Source organism: Hemiscyllium ocellatum, chromosome 2 (assembly GCF_020745735.1).
Source record: "Hemiscyllium ocellatum isolate sHemOce1 chromosome 2, sHemOce1.pat.X.cur, whole genome shotgun sequence".
Taxonomy (NCBI): Eukaryota; Metazoa; Chordata; class Chondrichthyes; order Orectolobiformes; family Hemiscylliidae; genus Hemiscyllium; species Hemiscyllium ocellatum.
The window spans coordinates 42,360,393-42,379,430 of record NC_083402.1 but is presented as its reverse complement, the minus strand read 5'-3'; the positions used below and the strand labels follow the sequence as shown (position 1 = coordinate 42,379,430).

At 37.7% G+C, this 19,038-nt stretch overlaps 1 protein-coding gene across 2 annotated transcripts in view; it reads left to right on the top strand.

Moving 5' to 3' along the window:
* The window catches only part of mccc2 (methylcrotonyl-CoA carboxylase subunit 2), a 130,998-nt gene that overhangs the window by 102,373 nt on the left and 9,587 nt on the right, over positions 1–19,038 (top strand). Inside the window, exons 13-17 of one of the 2 annotated variants that reach the window (XM_060836240.1) lie at positions 2,265–2,331; positions 3,380–3,536; positions 5,711–5,825; positions 8,231–8,316; positions 12,016–12,057. In XM_060836240.1, coding sequence (XP_060692223.1) covers positions 2,265–2,331; positions 3,380–3,536; positions 5,711–5,825; positions 8,231–8,316; positions 12,016–12,025 — 435 coding nt within the window. In that variant the 3' untranslated portion in view covers positions 12,026–12,057. Of the gene's footprint in view, positions 1–2,264; positions 2,332–3,379; positions 3,537–5,710; positions 5,826–8,230; positions 8,317–12,015; positions 12,058–19,038 lie in introns of those variants that run through there. The other variant, XM_060836231.1, reaches the window with a different exon arrangement.

Here is a 19,038-nt window from a genome sequence, read left to right as displayed (position 1 = left end):
ATTTTCACAGTGTTAGTCTCCAGCTGTCATTTATACAGGAGTTACCACTTTTAACTGAATAAATGTGGGCAATTCATTGAAGTGGAAGATTGGAGTTCCATTAAATTTGAAGAAAGATGAAAAGTATCAGCTGTTCTCAGCAATAAGCCTGCAGGGTAGATTGAATATGTTTAGATCCTAAACAGCCTTTTATGCAATTTAGAATGTCTGAAGAAGCATCTTGAAATTGTTCCTCTGCCAACATTCCACTTCAAATGTGAAATATAGTAATCGATGTGTGTAGCCAGGGCAAGCATTGGAATAGATAGTGAGCTATCTATAAAACTGAAGCCAGAGAGTAACAGTTAAGAGTAATTGGTCAAATTATCAAAAGGTTGGAACTTGTGCAACAATTAGTGTGAGAACCATATCAAAATTTGGACTTGGAAACTGGGAGTGTGATTTTAAAGGTTGAGAGTTAACATATTGGGTGTAGCTCATAGAAATGGGAAGACTGAAGAGTGACCTGAAAGAAGTCTTAAAGATTAATGGAAATGGTTTCATGTATTTGCTAGAAAGGATGCTTCCACTTATGAAGGAAACCAGAACTAGGGGCCATAACTGTAAGATATTTGCTAATAAATACTTCATATTTAACATTGTTTGGCGAGTTTTGGTTTCCTTAACTTGAAAAAAAATATTTTTTTTTACAACCTTTAAAGTTTTGTGAAAATATCTGGAGTGGTTTTAAAAGATATCATTTGAAGGTTCACTGTAGACATTTTTTTAAACGTGTCTTCCTGATAGCCACTTGTTTTGCTGTAGACTCATGCTGAGGCTGTTTTGAACAGTGGCTGGTGTGCAAAGTTGTTCTTATAAAGAAAAGAACAAGCTGATGTGAAAGAAATTTATATGAACAAGTTGGCCAGCTGATTACTCTCATTTTTGAACAGAAAATCCTCTTGTTGAGTTTGGGTGAAACCTGTTTATTTTGAAAGAATGATAGGATTTCCTGAGGGAGCTGTATCTGCGAGAATTCAGATACAGCCATGTATGATTTGTGACTTTACCACACCAGCTAAACAACAGAGCAGCAAACTCTGGGCCATTCTATTCTGTTGTCTTCAAGAATGACCCATTGGCCAAAAGATTTTTTTCCCCCAGGAAGACAATCTTTACAGAGAAATATTTATTTCTTGATTTAGAGAGATAAACAATTATACTTCTATATTACTGACTATATATATTAGCCAATTATTCCTTCTTTATTTAGTAAATTTTATTTTGATAATAAACTAATACCTTGTATTTATTAAGAAAGCTGGTTGTTAGATCTTGTTGTTTATAACCTGATATAGGTATGGCATTTAATTGATGACTTGGTAACTGGAAAAAAATGTTTTTATTCTGTGTTGTGATCTATGGAGTAGTGGGACTAAACCGACAGTGCATTCCTCCAGACTTAATCATGATAGAAACTGATAATGAATTGAGGAGAAATGTCTTTAGAGTAAAAACTTAATTAGCATCTTTATCGAATTAGCACTTCACTGGGAATTAACTGGAATGTTATAAAACATGATATGATACTGAGCCACCTAAGAATATAGTCAGTCAGATGGCTAAAGGTTGGTTAAGGTCTAAGAATTAAGAATTTACACTGAAAATATTTGAAGTGAGGATTATGTCACTGCAAGGAGTAATTTTAGCATAGATACAATTCAGATAAACACAAGTGAAAATGGAATAGAATATGTTAATGGGAGTTTGATGAAAAACAGTATGGAAGGAAGCTTGTGTGAACCGACTGCACCGTCATGGAGATGTTTCTGTGATGTAAATACTATTTTAAGTGCTTGGCTTTCAGTCAGTGCTTTGACCTTTTAACAGTGCTACTCCAAAATATTCCACAGGTCTTATAATATGTGCCTGTAGTATGATTTAAAAACCTGCAATCGATGATGTGTTACCTATGAACAAAGTGCTAAAAGTAGGTCAACAGACAAAGCTAACTGTCTTTAGCATGTTTTCAACAATCTACAGCTGTGGGGGAGCCAGCAGCAGGAATATTGGAGGTTTTTAGTTGGTAAGCCAAAGGTTGAACCTCAGTTCCAGAAAATCCTTGTGCTCTAATCTCTGCTGACTGTCTAATAAAATGGCATATGAACTTGTCTGACATTAGGGTTCTTTTATGTTGCAAATGTTTCTCCATTGTTAAGACTATGTAGGAACTCACTGTCCTGCTTAGAATTCCCAAGCCAATGTACTCTTTTATTTAATTACAGGGAACCCATTTTATTGAGCTGTGCTGTCAGAGAAACATCCCCCTAATATTTCTGCAGAACATAACAGGTAAGAAAGAGAAGGAGCATTTCTAGTCTATATTTTGGCAATGGCGTATCAAAATAAGACAATATCTGTTCATTCAGTTGTGGTCGCTATGAATTATATGCCTAACATGACAATGATAATGGTCTGACAAGAGGTACAGATGCAACGATGAAAAACAGCCCAATAAAATATACCTCAAAGACAATAAAAGTTTCCTATATCTTTGCAGTTTTATACTCTTCATAATCAATTGGCTTTTTTATTTCCAAAAATAAAAGGGACCCTTTGTAGAGTATATTTCTCAGCATCCTTTCCACGTCCCCTTAAAAGTTTAAATTGTAACATACCACTTGTAGATGTATCTCAAAATTGATATTTTACAAATTTCTTTATTGAGTCAGATGAAATTAACTGAAATGGAGCATTTTATTTACCCCCAAACAAAATTACTATTTTATTGTTGGAATGTTAATATTTATGCCTTAGTAGTAAGGTTTAAAATTAAGGGATTATGTCTATTTTTTTCTCCATGTATCTCAAATTTGCAGCTGTCTGCTGTTGTCCATATGGCGTCAGTCATACTCCATAGACATCTCCTTGACATCGTCCAAAAACAAGATTTTTGCACTTCACTATTATCTGTCACCCTTCTTATGTTACATTAACAGCTACTGATGTATCCAACACTGTTGGAGTGTTAAGTCATCGATAATAAAATTCTGATCACTTTCAACAATGTTGTTATAAAAACATTTGGATATTAAATTTCTTTTTCTGCCACTTCCATGGTAGCACTTCCCTGAATGATGACACCATATCCTATAGCAACATGAATGTTGACTGAACATTAATGGACAAGCCTTACAAATGAAGATAATTACAATAGACAAACTGTAAAATAAAAAAAAAGCTGCCATCAAAAGTTGTAGTGGCAGATATGTCAATTTTTGTTCTTTATCATATTGTGTAGTTTACTTCAATGACCTTAAAGATTTCTTTAGATTTATTGTTTGAGTGCTGACAGCTTGGTCAGTGAAGTCAAATTATGTTTTGCTTTCTAATCTATAAGGTTTCATGGTTGGTCGAGAATATGAAGCTGGTGGAATAGCTAAAGATGGGGCCAAAATGGTGACTGCAGTTGCATGTGCAAATGTTCCAAAAATTACTGTCATTGTTGGTGGTTCCTATGGTGCTGGAAACTATGGGATGTGTGGAAGAGCATACAGGCAAGTCAAAGTAAACAAGACTACTTGTTTCTTTACGTAGCATTCGATTAAGATAGAAATTAGAAATAAAAATGGGAAAGCTGGAAATACTTCGCATGTCAAACAGCATCTGTGAAGTGAAAGAATGAAGGGAAAGTAGATTTTAAGCAAGTGAAAATGGGAAAAGGAGCAGAAGGAATCGCTGTGATGGGGGGGGGGGGTGGTTGCGGAAGGGGAGAAAGATGCCAAGACTCATTATGGAGCAGGTCAAGAAACAAAAGAGATGTGCCCAGTATAGGTGTGAGTGGTAAATTGTGAATAGCTTCCTGTTTTTCTTACCTTTGCCTGTAAGAGATCATTTTTATTTTTAAAATTTCCTCCTTAATACAGACCAATAAAAATTTCTACAATTTTTTTTTGTCTCTCACTAGTTTTCTCTATAATCCCGTTTTTCTCAATCAATTTCTCAGCATCCTCTGCTGATATTGAAACTCTCCCAATCATAGAATCATAGAGATATACAGCACAGAAACAGATTCATGCTGACCAGATATCCTAAATTAATCCAAACAGCATCTGGCACATATCCCTCTAAACCCTTCCTATTCTTATACCCATCCAGATGCCTTTTAAATGTTCTAATTGTACCAGCTTCCACCACTTCCTCTGGCAGTTCATTCCATATACATGCACCACCCTCTGTGTGAAAAAGCTGCCCCTTAGATCCTTTTAAATCTATCCCCTCTCACTTAAACCTATGCCCTCTAGTTTTGGGCTTCCCTCCCTGGGAAAAGACCTTGACTATTCACCCTATCCATCCCGCTCATGATTTCATAAACCTCTATAAGGTCACTCTCAGCCTTCGACGCTCCAGTGAAAAAGCCCCAGTCTAGACAGTCTCTTCCGATAACCCAAACCCTCCAACACTGGCAACATCCTTATAAATCTTTTCTGAAGCCTTTCAAGTTTCACAACATCTTTCCTATAGCAGGAAGACCAGAATCAAATGCAGTATTCCAAAAGTGGCTGAACTGTTGTCCTGTACAGCTGCAACATGACCACCCAACTGCTATACTCAATGCACTGACCAATAAGTGCTAATTTTCCAAACGCCGCCTTCACTACCCTGTCTACTGCAACTTCAGTTTCAAGGAATTATAAATCTGCATCCAAGGTCTCTCTGTTCAACAACACTTCCCAGGATCTTTACCATTAAGTGTATAAGTTCTCCTTAGCACAATACTTTCTCCAGCAGCATTATAAACCTTTTCCTTTAATTTAATACTATCTTTAACTTGTTAGGCATTTAGACTGCCTTTTCAGTGCATTTTGTTTGTTAATGGATTGTATATTACTTGTGATTAATGAATTATCATGCTATTAATTTTGTACAAAATCCTGTATCTGCTTTGATAATGATGATTGCGTGTGAATAATTGATGCAGCTATAACATTTCATAAGTGGAACATTCTAAAGCATGAAGGAGAAAAAGCTACTGAAAACTCATGTCCACAGTCAATCTAATTTATTGATCATACCAATAACTAAATTGGCCAAACCTTGAGTTGGTATGTTAACATTCAGTAAAGTGAGTCAAATCTGATTGGTCTTTGCAAGACTGCCCAAGAGCAATTTGTATTTTATGGGAGGAGTAATTGAATTGCTGCTTGCCAGCTGGAAACAGATGTTTAACTAAGCTCAACAGTGTCATGCCAATTAAGATAATTGCAATAACATTTGAATTATAAATGTAATGAGGTTAATGTAATACAGCAGTAAATGGCATTCATGCAGAGTACAATATTGCTACATTTCTCTGCCTAATATTAAAATCATAGCAAACCTCTAAACAACTGAAGGATAAAATAAAGGTTTAAATTTTGAGTGGAGTCTTTTTAGCAAAGGGGCTCTACCAATATGTGAACTTGTCTTTCCTCATTCAGACACAATATTTATTGTTTTAATTCAGACTTTCACCATTGATAGTTTGGACTTGAGATGAAAATACTGTATTTTATTTATTTTTAAAGTTTTTTTGAATAGGACAGTTTTGTAAACTGAAGTAAAGTGTTCAAACTTGAAAAATTCTGCCTTTTGAAATCTAAGAGGGTTTTGTGAGTATTGGGGGAGATATTTCTTTGTTGTATTTATTAATAGATATGATTAAAATTTGGTTTTCTGTTTTTCCTATCAGTCCAAGGTTCCTGTACATGTGGCCAAATGCACGCATCTCTGTGATGGGCGGTGAGCAAGCTGCTACTGTTTTAGCTACAATTACAAAGGACCAAAGAGCAAGGGAAGGAAAAGAGGTGAGTATTAAAGTATGTGAGGCACCATAGAGCCAAGACAGGTTGGGTTGGGTTTCGAGGAATTAAAACAGAAATGACAGTACTAATATCATTCAGATTATTTTCCACGAGGAAATTTTACTTTATTAAGAAACTACTGGGCTTGGAGTAAGTATTGTACCCTATTGTGGAAAAAAACCTTAACCATACAGGAGCAGTTTGTTTTCTCAGTCTAGATGCTGATTTTACAAGTATAATTGGCTGTAACAGTCAAAATATTCTGTATACTCTGCATAAATTGAGACCCATTAATTGGGTTGTTAGATTGAAATAAAGTTTAAAAGCAGTCTTCTCCGTCCTAACATCCCTATTATTGGAAATCTGCCTCGAAGTGTCATAAACTTTATCTTCTCAATTCTTGCTGCATGCCTGAATGAAATCTTGAAACTAATATTAATGAATATATGTGAATATGTACTCATGTTGTTTTGAAAAATGTATCCAATTAATCCTTATGAAACCACTCAGCAGGTGCAACAAGTAATTAGGAAATGAAATGAATGTTAGCCTTCATTACAGTTGGATTTGAGTACAGGAGTAGGGATGCTTCACTGCAGTTATACGGGGCTTTGGTATGATCACACCTGGAGTATTGTTTACAGTTTTGGTCTTGCTACCTAAGAGAGAATATACTTGCCATAGAAGGAATGCAGCAGAGGTTCATTGGGCTGATACCAGAATGAGAGGGGATCTGATTGAAATGTATGAAATTCTAATAGAGCTCGACAGACTACATGCAGAGAGAATGTTTCCCCTGGCTGGAGAATCTTGAACCAGAGGACTCTATTCTTGGATTCAGAGTAGACCATTTAGGACTGAGATGAGGAAATTTTTCTTCACTCGAAAAGTAGCAGACTGTGGAACTCTGTCCAACAGAAGGCTGTTGTACAGAGGCCAAGCCATTGAATATATTCAAGAAAGACATTAATCATTTTTTAGCTGATAAAGGTGTCAGGGGTATAGAGAGAAAGTGGAAATATGGTATTGAGTTAGAGAACCAGCCATGATCATACTGAATGGCTGAGCAGGCTTGAGAGACCGAGTGTCCTAATCCTACTCCTAGTTGTTAAATAGTTGGGAACTATATGAAACAAAACCTCCTGGAAAGCAGAAATTGGAAATCTAAAGTAACTTCACTTCTAGAGCTCCTCACTAATACTGAATACACAATCCTTAGTTGGAAATATGTCACCATTTCTCCAGATTTCAAATTTCCAGAAACTGCAGTATTTTGCTTTTGCTGAACTCAAAACTTTGTTTCTGTCTCCACTGATGGAGATTTCACCATTCCTACACTTCATTTAGATTTCACCATTCTCACACTGGCGAGGTCAAAATCCTTGATCTCCCTCCCTCACAGCATTATGGGTGGAACAACACAAAATAGATAGCAGCAGTTCAAGAATACAGCTCTCCGCTACCATCTCAAGAGCAAATAGAGATGAGTATCAAATACCAGCCCAGCCTGCAAAGTTCACATTCCCTAAATGAATCGAAATGAAATGGAAATGTATACTAATCAATCTATCCAGTTCACATCATGAAGCAATATAATACAATTAAGTAATTGCCTACAGTTTTATCTCACTTTTAATATTGTCCACAATGCAGTGGATAATTTGTTTTTGAAGTAAAGTATTTGAAGACCAATATGGCATCCAGGTTACACGCAGCACGCTAAAACACAATGAGATGAATCTCCACACCACAGGTTTTCGTGTAAATTGAAGAAATATGTGATGGGTATGATGCTGAACTAGCTATTTATTCTTCTTTGAAATGTACTGTGTGATATTTATCTAACATCCAAATATTTCACCTAAAAGAAAATTGGGAAAACTGAAACCATTGAGCTCAATCTTCAGCATTTGCCACTATTGCGGACCATAATGGCACTGCAGGTTCGCTGGAATCTGGAACCTGCAGTTCACTAAATGGAACTCTATGCTGATGGCCTTGCTGACCGCTGTCAGTATGTAAACTTGAACTCTTTTCCCAGTACTTACTGTTCCTACACTGCCCACATTATGGAAGATCATCACTGCAAAATGTTAACTCTTTTCCTTGGTTCACAGACACTGCCTATCGGACTATGTTTTGCTAGCATTTTCTCTATTTCTTCCAAATTTCCAGCACGTACAATATTTTGTTTTCTGCTGGGAGGCTTGAGGACTACTAGATAAGTTTCCAATGCTTATTAATCAATAGAACCCGAAAGTTAGGAATGCTGTTTACTTGATTGAATTCAACATTATTGAATGAAGTTAAGAAATCAGGCAGCCACAACTGCCGCTAGCATTTATTTTACTGCACTAAATATCTTAAATGTGCTAATTGGTTCAGTGTTTCCGTACTTTTCCTTGTAGTTCTCTGTAGAAGATGAAGCAGCTTTAAAGGAACCAATCATCAGGAGATTTGAAGAAGAAGGCAGTCCATACTACTCTAGTGCCAGGTACAAAACCAGTAAAATTACTGCATGCTTTAAATAGACAGTATCAAATAAGATTCCTCCATCAACTACTTTTGGATTGATAATACACAGTTATTACTTTATTTAAATAAATACTGCGACAAGCAAAATGCTTAATTAGTACCCACTCACCCACTGAACACTTGTTCCTTCCATCAGTTAAATAAAGTCGCAGCAGTGTGTCTCATCTACATGATACACTGCAGCAACTTGCCAAGTCACATTTGACAGCGCCATCCAAACCTGTGACCTCTACCACCTTGGACAGCAAGGGTAGCAGTTGGATGCAAACAACATGTCGCCTGTTGTACCATCCTGACATGGCACTATGTTGTCTGTCTTTGCTGCTGGATCAAAATCATGGTATGCACTTGCTAACAGTAAAAAGTAAGGTCTGGAGGTCACAGCCAAGTAGTATGGTGCTGAAAAAGCACAGCTGGTCAGACAGTGTCTGAGAAGCAGGAGAATCAGCGTTTGGGGCATAAGCACTTCCTGATGAAGGGCTTATGCCGGAACCGTTGATTCTCCTGCTCCTCTGACTCTGCCTGACCAGCTGTGCTTTTCCAGCACCTCACTCTTTGATTTGCTAACAGTATTATGGGTATACCTATGTCATATGTTTCAACCATAATGTTTTAAGAACACAGCTCACCATCTCCTCACAGACACCCAGAAATGGATAATAATTGTTGGCCTTGCTAGCAATGTCAAAATATATTTTAAAAATTAATGATTGCCATACTGTGCAATTGGCAGTGTTACAGCAGTTATTTGTCTATGGGCATTATGTATAACATTAATAATGGTAAATCTACTGCAATCCTTATAATTTCACTATTTTTTATAAAACAGCACACAAGACACAGAGCAAAATAAATTAAACTTGTTCATTTGAAACATGCCAAAAAATACAGTGAAGCTTCAAATTGTTTCAGTCTGTCTGACAAGATAATAATTATCCAATGTAACAGATGAATCAAATTTATACCTTAATTTGTTATGTCTACTAATAAGCTTAGGATCCTACTGATTTGTATGATTCTCCTATCAGTGGTGGCTTCACTTTAGTATATCAGACTTCATGACATGGGGATTTGAATTTAGAAATAGTGACATTACTGCAATTACATAGGGCCTTAGTGAGACCACATCTGAAATACTGCATGCTGTTTTGGTTTTCCTGCTGATGCTTTCAACTTTAACATAGATTGAGAAAGTTGAGACAAGCACCTATCAGAAAGGTAGTATATTCCTGGAGTGTGTCTGGGTTTGTTTCCTACAGCAATATGTCCTGGATGCAGCAAGGGACAAGGAATATTGAAATAAAAATATCCAAATTTTTATGGATTAAAATGGATAATGAGCCAAATTTAATTAACAACGTAATTGTGCATGAACATTTACCAAACAATGATCATAACATGATTGAATTCAATGTAGCCATTTGAAAGCGAAAATTGATTACTTGAATTTTAGGTTGAAGTAAGGCCAACTTTAACGAACTGAGACAGAGACTGTAGTAAACTGGGAAAATCCACTTGTGGTAAATTTAGTGGAGGATGCTTAAAGAAATGCAATAGAAGACTAGTTTATACAAGGGCCACAAAACATCTTATAAGAGTTACTAAAAGGATTATGAAAAGAAACTTGCCAGAGAAATCAAAATCAATAAGTTAAAAATGTATCATTATATAAAGGGTAAGCGGGTGTTTAAAAGCAGTGTTGGCCACTAAAGACTGATATTGTCAATGACTATGGGGAAATGGCAGGCATATTGAATAATTATCATGCCTCAGTATTTACAGCTGAAAAGGAAGATAGCTTGCTTGAAGTTCTGAGGAAATTAATAGTGGATCGGAAATAGAGACTGAATAAATTAATATAAGTAATGTGGAAATTAATGGAATTAAAGAGTGACAAATACCCAGGACATGACTGTTTCCATCTGAGAATGCAAATGGCAGTAGGGCAGCACATTGTAGACACCTTACTTTTATGTTTAAGTATTCTCTTGATACAGGAGTCATCCCTTTGGTTGAAAAATTGCATGTCATTTTTCTTAAGAAGAGGGAAAGAAGAAAAGCACAGAATTACAGATCTGTTATCCTAACATCTGTGGTGGGGAAATTGTTAGAGTCTGTAATCAAGGATAGGGTAACTGTACACCCTGAATATTTTCGGTTCATCAGGGAGAGCCAGCATGGATTCATGACAGGTCATGCCTGACAAATTTCATTAAAAGGTTTGAAGAGGTGACTAAGGTAGTGGACAGTGAGTTTCTCTAGATATTATTTATATGGACTTCCAGAAGGCATTTGATGAAGTCCCGCATAACAGACTGTTAGCTAAGGTAGAAGCCCATGGAAGTGAGGGCAAATTACTGACATGGCTGCGAAATCGGTTGAGTGGCAGGAAACAGAAGTAGGGTTAATGAGTAGCTACTTAAATTGGCAGAATGTGATCAGTGGTGTCCCATAAGGATCCGTTAGGGCCTCAATAATTTACATTATTTATTAGCAACTTGGATAATGGCATGGAAAGTCATATCCAAAATTTGACGTTGTAAGTAGTGTAGATGATAGCATAAAATTACAAAGGGATATGAATAGACTGGGTAAAACAGTGGAGGATGGAATTCAATGTAAACAAGCATGAGGTTATCACTGAAAAAGGATAGATCCGGGTACTTTGTACATGGTACGAAATTAAATATAATGGATATCCGAAGATACTTGGGATTCACACGCCTGAGTTTTTAAAGTATCATGAACAGGTGCAGATAAAAGTCAAGAAAACTAATGGAATCCTGACTTTTATATCTAGAGAACGGAAATACGAGGAAGTAATTCAATCATGCCAAATTTATGATGCTGTTATACAAAACCCTAGTTAAACTGTGAGCAGAGCTGTGTGCATCACTTTAGGAGGGATACATTAGCATTGGAGGGAATATAATGTGGGTTTACAAGAATGATATCTGGACTTCAGGGATTGTTATGAGGAGAGATTACACAAATTAGGCCTGCATTCTCTGGAATTTATAAGATTAAAGAGTGATCAGATGGAAGTCTTCAAGATATTAACAGGAAAAGGCAGGATAGATAAGTATAAATAATTTCTTCTGTTTGGAGATTCTCGAATAAGGGCCAGACTGTTCAGGAGAGATGTAAGGAATCACTACTCTTCAGAAGGATTGTTAGATGTTTGGAACTCGACAAGTACTTGGATACTGGTTCACTTATTAATTTTAAATCTGAGATAGATCATTTTTTTGTTAAACAATGGTATTAATGAATATGGGCTAAAGGCAAGTATATGGAATTAGGTGACAGATCAGTCATGATCTCATCGGCTGGTGGATCAAGCTTAGAGAGACTGAATGGCCTATTCCTGTTCTTATGTCCCTATGAAAGGATAAACTTGCTATAGAGGGAATGCAATGGAAGTTCACTCAGCTAATACTGTGACTGTCCTATGCGGAGAGATTTATTTGACTGAGACTGGACTCAATAGAGTTTAGAAGATGAAAAGGGATCTGATTGAAACACACAATTTTCAAAGGGTTGGACAGAAAGGATGAAGGGAAGATGCTTTCCCTGGTTGGGGAGTCAAAAAGCACAGGATGCAGAGAAAAAGTTTATTCACTCAAAGTTAGTAAATTTGTAAAATTCTGTACCACAGGAAGCTGTGAAGGTCAAGTCACTGAACATTTTCAAGAAAGAGGTAAACTTTTAAATGTTTTAAAGGTATCAAGTAGGTGGGGAGAAGGTGAGAATATGACAATGAGATAGAAAATGAGCCGTGATTGTAATGAACAGCAGGAGAGGTTTGGAAGGTTGAATGCTCCTAGTTTCTATGTATTTGTATCTTTATGGTTCATGACAGAGCAAGTGAACATGCTTTGCCAGCTTCTGTCAGCGCTTAGAATAGAAATTATTTGTTGCAACCAAAAATATTTAGTTGATTTACATCAACCACGGCCTCCTTTCAAGCATTATTGCTAAAGATGTGTTTATTGTACAAAAAAGTGACAATTGGTTTCAACAATAGATTGGGTCCTGTCATCTGTGAATAGTTGATCCTGTGTTCTTAACTCAATGCACTTAATATTGCTTTGTGTACTTTTTGTTGTAGGATGGTTAAGCTTATAAATAAAACTGAAATCTGCCTCGTAGGTTCTCTTCACCAATTCCGTTTTAGTCTGCAATAGAGGAGTGATTAGAGAAATTAGAGAACAAAATCCTTTCATGGTAAATTGTAAATTCTATTATTGCTTAGCTTTTTGATTATTCACAAATGGAACCCAGATGGACTGTGTAGTTGTTTTTGTCCTCGCCACTAATAAAGTCTATGCATGGACAGACAGACAAAAAGAGTACATCAGATCAGGCAGCATCTAAGGAGAAGGAGAGTTGATGTTTTGGGCATAAGCCCTTCCTTCTGATGAAAGGCTCATGCCCGAAACCTCAACTGTCCTGCTTCTCTGGTGCTGCCTGACCTGCTGTGCTTTTCCAACACCACACGTTTCGACTCTGACTCTCCAGCATCTGCAGTCCTCGCTTTCTCCCAGATAAAAAGAGTTGACTTGGTTGTTTAGAGTTTATGAAGTTTGTGTTGGCAGTCTGTCAGTATTTGCTGTCATACCCCTCTGAAACTGTCAAGAACATTCGGCTATAAAGCATGTGAAGATAAGGGCAAAGATTCTGAACTTGCCATTAGCAATACATGCTGTGTGTGTTTATCCCAAACCAAACTAGCAATAACTGAAATGGTTAATAGTTTCAACATTCCTGCTTCAATATCGATTCTGGAAACCCCATGAGTAACACCTTGCAAAACTGGATTTTAACACCCAGGTGACTACTGAAATCCGATGACCCTGAAATAAAAGTTCAATATCTGTAAATAATCAGAGATTGGTGTTAAGTTTTAATCAATAGATATTTAAAGTAATAATTTTAAAAAAATTTAGCAATATTTTAACTTTTACGGTCACGCAATATATATATTCCAGTCTTTAATTTGCTCCATTTAAAATTTTTAAGAGTGATGTTATTTCAGAACTTTATTTCCTGATTTGTAGGTTGCTTGTGCAGCCTGCTAACTGGTAATTGTGGCCTCAAGCTGAGAATGCCCTACAAAGAATCCTATAATCAGTTGAGTACTACTGTATTGTGACTGAGTTAAAGTTTTTGTCAGAGCAATTCTTAGATCTCTCAGAAAGGCTTGTGTAGGGGTAAACAGCAAATTGCCTTACATTCCTTTCATTTCCAGCTGAAATACGGTTTCCTTTCCCTTAACATGTTGTCATGGGTAAAATCTTTGGGAAGTTTCTACTCTATGTTTGCAGGCCCACTGGTGGCTTAGCAGGCCTATCCGTGACCAACAAAGTTTTCCACAGCAGGTGCATAAAGGCCTTGCTGCTACTGGGTACAATTGCAATCACCCTTCTCCTTTTTGCACTGGTGCTTTAATCAGTCTCAAATGTCTCTTTGGCATCTGTAGGCATCACGATGCACGGCCTTTGCTTCCCACTGGTAGTGGTCAGTATGGTAGGTATTGCTTGCCATGTTTGCATGGGGCTCCTCTGTTCCATTTACCAATGGACTGCTCTCTTAACAACAGAGTCTTGGGCTGGTAATTGCCGGTCATCCATGCAATGGATGACCGGCAATTACCATCCATCCATGCCTTCCTAACGCAATTGGCTTTGCAAGAGGATGGCCATAATGCTGGTGATGTTGACTGTTTCGAGGGGTTCAATATTTGTAATTTGGCCTTGGCAGCAGATCTTAGGGATGCTACGTAGGTAACACAAGCGGAGGCTTCAAAAGGTATACGTGTCTGTGATATAGGATCCATGTCATAATACAATACAGAAGGTTGGTGAGGACAATGCTTTTGTACACTTGAGTTCGGCCTGTGTTCTACAACTGATTCCTGCATCCCCGTTTATAGAGATGGTCAAAACGCTGATTGGTTTTGAAAGACTAATGTCCATTTTCTTGGCTATGGTCGCATCAAACGAGATGACACTTCTGAAAAAGCTAAATTGCTTGACAGCATTCTGCTGAATTCCCTTAATACTAGTGCTTAGTGATCAATAATCATCTTGGGCACAGGTTGATGCAGGATGCCCGCTTTCTTTAAACTGATTTTGAGCCTGAAGGTTTTGGAAAAACATGTTTTTACCTGTTGCAGGTCTGAGTGACTATGCTTAGGATAGTGCTGCATTCAGCAAAAAAGTTCATAGATAGGTTTTTCTATATCTTTGTGTGAGCTTGAAGACACCTGAGATTGAAAAGACTTCCATCAGGCCAGAAACGCATAAAATCTTCTGTTGCCCGTTCCACACCATGCTGAAGAAGATCATGGGTAAACTTGATCTGCTTATATCCTTGCTCAATGCCATTGCAGATTCTGAAACAGTTTAGGAGATTGCTCTTGTGCTTGACTTGTCCATACTGAATTTCATGAAGCTGCTTTGCCACAGACTTGGAACCTTGATGGGCAACCAAGATTTTAAAGATTTTGTAAGTCCATTTCTGCTCACAGCATTGAATGCCTTAGAGGTTTTACAAAGGTGAGACAGGCTTTTGTTTTGCTGACAGTGTTTATCTTGTATTTGAGTGCAAGGGCCTTTCTTTGCTCTTAAATCATGCTGTGGCAGATGGTGAAAAGAGAGAAACAAAAGAGAAAAACATACGTGACTTCATTCTAACCGATCTGATTGCTGCCACAGTCCTTGTGCAGGCAAAGTCTCATCTTTAGATTGAGGATGCACTCTCTTATATTGTGTGGCATTATCATCTTACTAAATGGAATAGACATCAAACAGACGTAACAACAACAAGACTGGCATCCATGAAGTGCCATGGATTATCAGCAGTTGTCGAATTATATGCAAATATAAGCTAGAATGTCATGGATGGCATGCCCCAACTCTGCCATTGCCATGAAGCCAGGAGATCATTATGGAGCATTGTTCTCTCATTTCATCTTCAGGATTTTTATTCTTTCTCTACTTATTAATGTGAGGCTGAGAATTCGCATTTTCTTCTTTTTTTTTGTAGTTTGGCAATAGTAGGAAATGCCTCTAACAGCAACGAGTGAGTTGGGTGGTGGGTAGATAAGCAGTATTCTCTCTAAGTTGTGTGTATGTTGCGACTTCAAGCTTTTGCATGTGGTGATATGTTTCCAAATTAGAATAGTGAATAGAGAGGAACTTGTAGGTGATAGCGTAACATAACTGCTACCATTGTCCTTCTGAATTATAGTGGTCATTGGTTTGGAAAATGATGGCCATTGCCTGTCATTTGTGTAGCCTGAATCTTACTTGCCACTGTTAGTCCAGTCCTGGATATTACCTAGATCTTGCTGCATTTGGACATACACTACTTTGGTATCTGGTTGCATGTGGTTCCCTCATTATTATGCAATCATCAACAAATATCCCCACTTGTGACCTTATGATGGAGGGAAGCTTATTGATAAGCAGCTGCAGATGGTTGGATCTAGGACATAATCCTAAAGAACTCATACAGAGGTGTCCTGAAGCTGAGGTGACTGGCCATTCAGAACACCACCATCTTCCTTTGTGCTAATGCAGAGATTTCCTGCTGATTCCCATTGATTTTTGCTTGGGCTCCTCGAAGCCTTTTTCGGTCAAGTGCAGCTGTGATGTCAAGGACAGTCACCTTTGTTTCACCTCTCAAATTCATTTCTTTTGTTCATATTTGAACCAGGTATATAATGTGTGGCCCTGGCAGAACACAAACTTACCGTCAGTGAGCAGGTTGTTGCTAATCAAATGCTGCGTGATAACGTTGTTGATGACAATTTGTATCATTTTACTGATGACCGAGAATAAATTAATGGGGGTAGTATTTTGGATTAACTGCATTACTGTTTAACTAGAGTAATTAGTTCTGTACATCAGGAGCAGCTCATTGCATTTAACTGTTTATCCAATAAAATTAAGATCCTTAATGTATTTAAGTAGCTAGTCAATGCAATGTAGTAGTACTTTGTAAAACAGATGGACATATCCAGACCTGTGCTGTCCTGCTTCAAGTTGATCTTATCAATTAAACTTCTTGTTAAGTATGATCCTAAATTTATGAAGTAATGGTTGCTTGCAGTGATTGCAAGTAAGAATCTAATTCAGATGGGATTTTAGTTACATAAGCTGCAAGAATGAAATAATTTATAGCTCTTTGCTGAATGGCAAGATTGAATTATTGCATTGAAATTGAATCTGTTATGTTTCATATTACGTAGGCAAGATTCATGCGAATGGCTTTGGTGACTGATTTTGCAGATGGTGATCTTTGCCAGTCAAATACATGACCTGTCATGTGGGAAATCATGGATGCTTCTAGCGTCCCAGATGGCCCCACGTGTGGGAAGTACTCTCAGCTGAAGAAACTTGAACTCTGTGTTTCAGAGTTCAAGTGGTATTTGGTGACGCTGTGGCATATCTATGAGGCTGAGAGTTCTATGGATAGCATGTTTAGAGGTGTGATCAGATTGCAGCTCAAGGGACTGGAAAAAAGAAGGGAATGCATGACCACCAGTCAATCAAAGAAAATCAGGCAGGAAATACTGTTTGGCGGAATTTTAACTTGCTTGGTGGGAGGCACTACAGAGTATTAGTTCTGAGGGTCACTCAACCTGACACGTTAAGACTGATTTCTCTCCATAGGTGCTGCCAGAAATGCTGAGCTTTTCCAGCAATTTCACAGAGTATTAGTACAATAGGGACACGGCATACTTAAGTAAATGAACCAAGGCAGAGCTAGTTTAGCCATGTTCAGTTTGGAGGGAGCAAAGGAAGGTTGAATGTCTTTACCTTTAATGCCAGGACTATTATAGTTATGACATGAGTTTGGGTGTGGTTGACACATAGAGTTGGCTTATTGCCGTCTCAGAGACATGTTTGAGGGAAGGCAGGACTTGCAACTCAACATTTTGGGAAATAGAATCTTCAGGCAGGAGAGGGTTGGTAGTGTCACATTATTAATTAAGGGGTCAGTTATTGCAGTAAAGAGGGAATCTTGGAATAGTCTTCAAAAGAGGATTTGTGGCCAGAGTTTAGAAATAACGAGGGGCACATTGTTGTGAATGTAGGTATAGGTTCACGAAGAGGGACTGTGAGAATCTTGAACAGTTTGACATATGGAGTGAGGAAGTATTAGAGGTTTTGGCAGGCTTAAAAATGGACACATTTCCACGTCTCGATGAGTTGTGTCCCAGGCTGCTGTGGGAGACAAGGGAGGAAATCATAGGACTCTGACACAAATCTTTATTTTGTCTCTGGCCACAGGAATTGCCAGAGGACTGGAGGACAGATAATGTGGTTCCACTTTCAAGAAGGGTGATAAAGATAAAATAGACATAAACCTAATTACAGAAGTGAGTTTCACATCAGCGGTTGAAAAACAATTAAAGAAAATTCAGTTGCAGATAATTAATCTCCATTTGGAGAAGCAAGATTTTATCAAGAGTAGTCAACATGGCTTTGTCAGAGAGAGGTCATGCCTGACCAATTTGATTGAATTTCTTTTGAGAAAGTGACCAAGTGTATAGATGAGGATAGTGCAATTGGTGTAGTTGATATGGATTTCAACAAGCCTTTTACAAGGTGACACATGGTAGACTGATAAATAAGGTGAAACACATGGGATCCAGAGTAAATAGGCAAATGGGATCTGAAATTGACTTAGTGGAAGGAGAGAGAGGATGGTGGTACAAAAAATAAAGCACAGGACAAGTTCCCATCAGCCCACCAAGACTGCACTGACACATGATGCCTTTCTAAACTAAAAATATTTTGTCTCTCTGGTGTCTCTATCCTTTTGTTCCTTGCCTATTCAAATTTCTGAAAAGATACCTCTTAAACATTGCTGTTGCCTCTACCAGCTCTTCTGGCAATGCATTCCAGGCTCTTAACGCACTCTATATAATAAAAAATCTGTCTCTCTCATCAGCTTTAAACTTACCCCTTTTGCCTTAAACCTATATCTTCTTTTAATTGACATTTCTACCTAGGAAAACAAACTGACTATCCATTCTATCCATGCCTCTCATATTTTTTTAAACTTCCATCAGGTCACCCCTTTTCAAGTGATAACAAACCAAGTTTGACCAATCTCTCCTCATAGTACCCTCCAAACCATCAACATCCTGGTAAACCATTTCTGTATTCCCTCCACATCCTTCTGATAGTGTGATAACTAGAACTGAATACAAATTCCAAATGTGACCGAACTAAAGTTCTACACAGCTGCCACTGTTTTGCTAATTTTTAAAATCTATGCCCCAACTGATGAAAGCAAGCATGTCACATGCCTTCTTTACCACCTTATCCACTTGTGTTGCCACTATCAGGGAACTGTGGGCCAGTACATCTAGATCCCTTTGAATGATAATGCTACTAAGGTTTCTGCCATTTATTACAGATTACTGCCTGAGTAAACTCAATCTACCAATTCTCTGCCCGAGTCGGTAGCCTATTTATATCCTGCTTTATCCTCTGGCAATTGCCTTCACTATTAGCAGTTCCCCCAATTTTTCTGTTCTCCACAAATTTACTAATCAAGCCACCCAAATTCTTATCCAAATCATTTATACACGGAGGAACCTCGATTATCCGAAAACCAATTATCCAAAAATCAGATTATCTGAAGGAGATCTTGAGGTCCT